Source organism: Mesitornis unicolor, unplaced genomic scaffold, assembly GCF_000695765.1.
Source record: "Mesitornis unicolor isolate BGI_N332 unplaced genomic scaffold, ASM69576v1 scaffold39233, whole genome shotgun sequence".
In the NCBI taxonomy this organism is placed as follows: domain Eukaryota; kingdom Metazoa; phylum Chordata; class Aves; order Mesitornithiformes; family Mesitornithidae; genus Mesitornis; species Mesitornis unicolor.
In genome coordinates, this window is record NW_010174660.1 from 1 (window position 1) to 5,077 (window position 5,077).

Consider the following 5,077-nt stretch of genomic DNA (forward strand, 5'->3'; position numbering starts at 1 on the left):
CCCCGGCGGCGGCACCGGCACCGCCCCCGGCGGGCTGACCATCCCCCCTGCACCCCGGGGATCCCCGGGGCTGCCCCACAGCGTCCCTGGGGAGCCAGGAGCTGCCTCACAAAAAGCCCCGGCTGCACCACAGCTATCTCTGGGGAGCATAGGCTGCCCAACAACATACTTGGGGAGCCCGAAGCATCCCTAAGGAGCCTGGAGCTTCCCCACAGCAAACCCAAGCTGCTCCACAGCATCGTAGGGAAGCCCCGAGTTGCCCCACAGCAAGCCCAGGTGACCTTGGAGCATCCTCAGAGAGCCTGGAGCTGCCCCACAGCCACCCCCAGGGAGCCTAGGCTGCCCTACTGCATCCCTGGGAATCTCGGAGCATCCCTGGAGAGCCCAGAGCTGCACCACAACAAGGCCAGGCTGCCCCATAGCACCCCTAAGGAGCCCTGAGGTGCCCCACAGGGTCCCTGAGGAGCCCAGTGCCTGTCCCCAGGGAGCGTGGGCTCAGCTCCACACCTGCCCAGCAGAAAGGAGCAGTCTCGGGGCCTCTGGCACTTTGTGGGGGGCTGCAATGTGGGGAGTCAGTCCCCAAGACGTGTCCCTGCACAACCCATGCCCAGGGGGGCTTTGGGGGCAGCTCTAGGGTCACTGCAAGCTCTCCATGGGCTTTTCCTCACGGAAATCTGCAGCAGCGCAGGCAATCGGAGTTATTGCCCAGCAAAGTGAGCCAGCCCAGCCAAGGAGCAATAGGCAGGATGGGGCTGTTGTTCTGGGGAAGATCGCGGCTACATGGTGGGGTTCAGGCATCTCTGGTGCATCCCCTGTGAGACAGAAGAGAGGGGACAGTGGGGTCAGCAGTTTGCGCCAGGCTGGGTTACAACATCTCCACCAGCTGAGCCGTCTGGACGCAGGAGCCCAGCTTGTTTTGAGGCCAGGCGGGATGGGGGCATGGAAAGGACAGGGCGCCCTGCCCCGAGACTGCTCCCAGCTCTAAAATTGAGGGTTTTTGCTGAAATCCTCAGCCCCTCTCCCGTGCACCCCCGCACACCCCCAAGCTGTCAGCTCCTTACATAAGGTTGCGTCTACGCCCGAGCTATCACAGGGGAAAGCTTGAAAACAGGAGGCGAAGGGTAACGGGGGAAACGCAGCCCCCCCAGAAGTGTATTTTTAGGCTTCTCGTGATGGCTCCATTCCCCAGGGAAAATGCCAAGGCCCCATCCTGCACCCGTCTGCCTGAGGAGGGGTGACCTCCCTGCTGTCCCCATCAAAGGGACCAGGCTTTCTAGGGTGGAAACTGCAGCCAGGGAGGGAAAGGCAAAGCCTTCCTGTGGCACAGGGAATGGTGGGCAGCAATGGAGCAGAAAAGGCTCTGGCTTTTAATTAACTGTGGCATGGAGTCATCAATGAATCCCAAAAAAAGGGGGGCACTGTGTGCTCCACAGGCTGCCAGTGAGCCCATGCCCATTAATTTGATTCTGTGGAGGCTGCAGGGACAGCAGAGAAGCTGGAAAAGGCAGAGGCATCCCAGGTACAGCCAAAAAAAAATCTCTAAACATGATATTTACAGCAGAAAACTCCTTTTAGGAGAAGGAGTCAGGATCTCAGCTTGCTCGGATCTTAAATCCACGCTGCCGGGAAGACAGTGGCGTTTGGTACGGGACTTGGCAGCGCCGCTCCTGCGGGTAAAGTCCTACGGTTTTCTTGTTTGGTTGGGTTTAGTTTTCCACGATGCACTTTGAGCTGCCGAGCGAAGGAGATTTCTCTCTTCTGGCAGCAGCAGGAGGGCGCAAAGGGCAGGGCAGGGTGATAACGGTGGGGAAAGGAGGGACGCCTCTGCCAGCAAGTCGGATTCTGGCTCTTCCCGCTGGGACTGTGGCTGTTCCCGCTGCAGGCAGCAGCTTCGCTGTGACGGGCAGCCACCGCCATCTGCAGCCGGCGGGAAGGGCTGGATGCGGCTCTTCCCGGGAAAAATAAGCTGAGGGGTTTGTGCCACGCAACCACGGTGGCCTTGGGACACTGCCTGGCCAGCCTGGTTAATGTTTAACGAGGAAACAACCCCTTTCCTCATTAAATTCACCGTTTCTCCAGGCGGTCGATGGAAAACGATTTATTTTTAAGTGTGCTGGGGCATGGTGAGCCCTTGGGGGGGATGCAAGCGGCTCTGCCTGCCCACAGGACGGAGCGCGGGGTCTTCCCCCAAATCCTGGGGACTGCTCCAGCCCCGGGGTTTTCAGCTGTTTCTACCCCAAGCTCCCAAAACAGGAGCTCCCCCACTCCACCCCTGTGTCTCTCTGATTGAAAGTTGGCGCCCTCCCCATCAAATGTTAATGGAAGCGTCATTAATTCCCATTACCGTACACAATTTATGGCAAAACGGGGGAGTCAGGGAAGGGAATTTTCCTTTTCTGTGTGAAAATTTGGGGTTTTTGGTACCACCTGTGTTACACACGGGGGGACAGCGGCGTCCGTCGTGACTGGTGTGGGATTCAGTGCAGAGTGACTCGATCCCACCCCCTTTACCCCAACCTTGGGGTGATTTTCCTTCCTTGGGTGTCTATGAGCGTAGCAGATCCCGTCACCCCACGTAATGATGAAGACAAATGCACTTTTTGTCCTATTTTATTATGTGACATCCTGTTTTCTCAAGCCAAGTGCAGAAATCAGCCCCAGCAGCTTCTCTTTCCTGTTCTCACATCATCAACAGATTTTGCAGGTGATCACGGCGTTACTTGCGTTCACTCAAAGCCCCCTCCCAACCTCTCAAAGCCCACCCTGCTCCGTGCGTCCCTGAGCCAAGCAGCAGCGTCACCCAAACTCTGCAGCCTCTGTGAAACCGCAAAGCATCTTTTTTTTATGCCCACAACATTTCCATAAACTGGGTATTTCAGTGAAGCCCAACGCAAACCCCCAGAGTCCGATTCTTAACAGAAGAGCTTGAAGCTGCACCTCCCAGCCAAGCGCCGCGTCCTTTTGTGAAGGATGCCCCCCAAAACCCTCCAGAGTGCGACACTCCTGACCAGCCACACCACTGCCTTTTAAAACCCAGCTCTGCACCCCAGGCGAAGCACCCCGCTCGCTCAAGCGTCCTCCCCTTCCCCAAAATCCACCACCCAAGCAGCAAGGCAAGAAAAACCCTCAGCGAGAGGCAGCTTCGATGCCGAAAGCTCCCCCCTAAGTCGCAAAACCTTAGCTGTTGTATAAGGGAACCACCCTGGCAATGGGCTGCCTGCAGATCGGGCACTTTTTGGGCACGGGGAGAGCCTGGTAACACTCATTGCAAGAGCAAACGTGGCCGCACTCCAGGAAGACGCAGGATTTGGTGTTGGTCAAGCAGACGACGCAGGCGTTTTTGAGCGTCTCTCCGCCCTCCGCGTTCGTTTCGCGCATCAGGCGCTCCTGGGCCTGCCGGAATTCATCCTGCAGCTGCTTGAGGTGCCGCCTCTCGCGGTGATGCCGGTATTGCTTCCGAAGGATGAAAAAGAGGACGGCGCAGGTGGCAAAACCGAAAATGACCGTCAGGATTTTCCAAAAGCGGACGTTTGATCCTTGTTTTTGCAGCAAGGAGTCGAAATCCATGTCGCTCAGGTAGTAGGGCATGCCCTGCTTCGGGGGCTGCAGCTTGATGGTGGTGTTGTCCAGGACCAGCTCTCCCACGCCTGTCAGCGCCGTGCCCACTTTCAGCATCTGCTCCGTCTCCTGAATCCCCTTCGGGCGCTCTCCGCTGATGTAGTGGCCGATGACGTCGGTGAAGGACTGGACCGAGGGGTGAAATTTCTCGTACACCGTCTCCAGGCTGAGCTCGGCGGCGTCCAGAGGCTTCATCACCCGCACGGTGCCGGAGGCTTCATCCCCCGCACGGTGACCCCGGCGCCTTCCTCCAGAGGCAACAGGTCGAAGGGGACGGTGTTGGTTCGCTGGTGGATGATCTTCTCGTAGTCATTCCTGGGGAAGGAGAAGGGGATAAAGCAAAAGCAAGCGTTACCACCTCCCCCAAGGCTGGAAGGGAAACGCAGTGAGGTGTGACCTGCTTTTTGGGGGGACTGTTGGCTGTCCTGTGCCCTGAGCGACATTTATTTGGATGGGACTCACTGGACAGGGGCACCTTGCCTCTCGTGGTGCTGTCTGGGTGTGCAAGAGGCTTCTGCCCTCACCTCAACGCTCCCACAGTCCCCACGGAGGCATCGTGGGCTTCCACTGTCACCAGGAGAGCGTTTTGGCCCACCTAACCCCCCTCATCTCCCCATGCCATTCCCGGCTGCCAGAAACCGCCCTGCGGGGAGGTGCACTGCCTGCCACACACGCAGATTTGGTGAGCGTTATTCGATCAGCTGAGGCTCAAAGAGCTTCGCCACACTTTTGTTTCAGCACCTCTCATGGGCCTGGCTGCTCTCAGGTGTGGATATTGCCCAAATCGGACTGAATTTCTGTAGCAAAGGCGCAGTTTTGCTCAGGAAATACCGTCCCCTGGCCACCTCCGTAACTACAACGTGGGGCTGCTGATAAACACTCTGCCCATGCTGGGTTCCTCTACGTCCTTGTCACCTACAGACCCTACATCAACTCTGAAAGGAAACAGCCAAACGCACCCCGTTTCTGCAGCTGTAACGGGGCTGCTGCAGGGTGCAGCTCTGGGGCACCTGGCTCACTCTGGCTACACCAGTCTGAAACCCAGACGTCTGTGGGCACCAGGCACGTACCAGAGGTGCGTTGTTCGGTTCCACACCATCTTGTGCTCCTGCAGCGTCAGCCTCTGAACGACGCCCTTGCAGTTCTCCACGAACTGGCTGCTCAGGGTCTCCTTAACGGACTGCACCACACCTGGAAGACAAACCCGAAGCGCATGTGAGGTGCTCGTGAAACCTCTGCTCCGTTTCTTACCACAGTGGGCAAGATGTGGGTGGCAGAAGAGGCGAGAGCCCGTGTTTTGAGGCATCGGGATGGCCAGCGGCTGCCTGACAGGGGGAAGATAAGCAGATGGGAGCACAACCGCGGGGCTGGGAGTGAAATCCACCCGCTGAGGGGGGTAAATCCGTACCCCTGTCGTCCCCACTTCGGGCCCTGCCCCTACCTTCGATGACCGCGTAGG

At 58.1% G+C, this 5,077-nt stretch overlaps 1 protein-coding gene across 1 annotated transcript; it reads right to left on the reverse strand.

Annotated features, from left to right (window-relative positions):
• Window positions 1-3,177: 3,177 nt before the first annotated feature.
• LOC104538065 (mitochondrial ubiquitin ligase activator of NFKB 1-like) lies at window positions 3,178-4,809 on the reverse strand (the record flags this gene model as incomplete). Its single annotated transcript, XM_010181125.1, is given in 3 exon segments — window positions 3,178-3,837; window positions 3,840-3,933; window positions 4,689-4,809. Coding segments are annotated over 3 exon segments (875 nt in total), but the record flags the coding sequence as incomplete, so codon positions are not given.
• Between the last annotated feature and the right edge of the window lie 268 nt (window positions 4,810-5,077).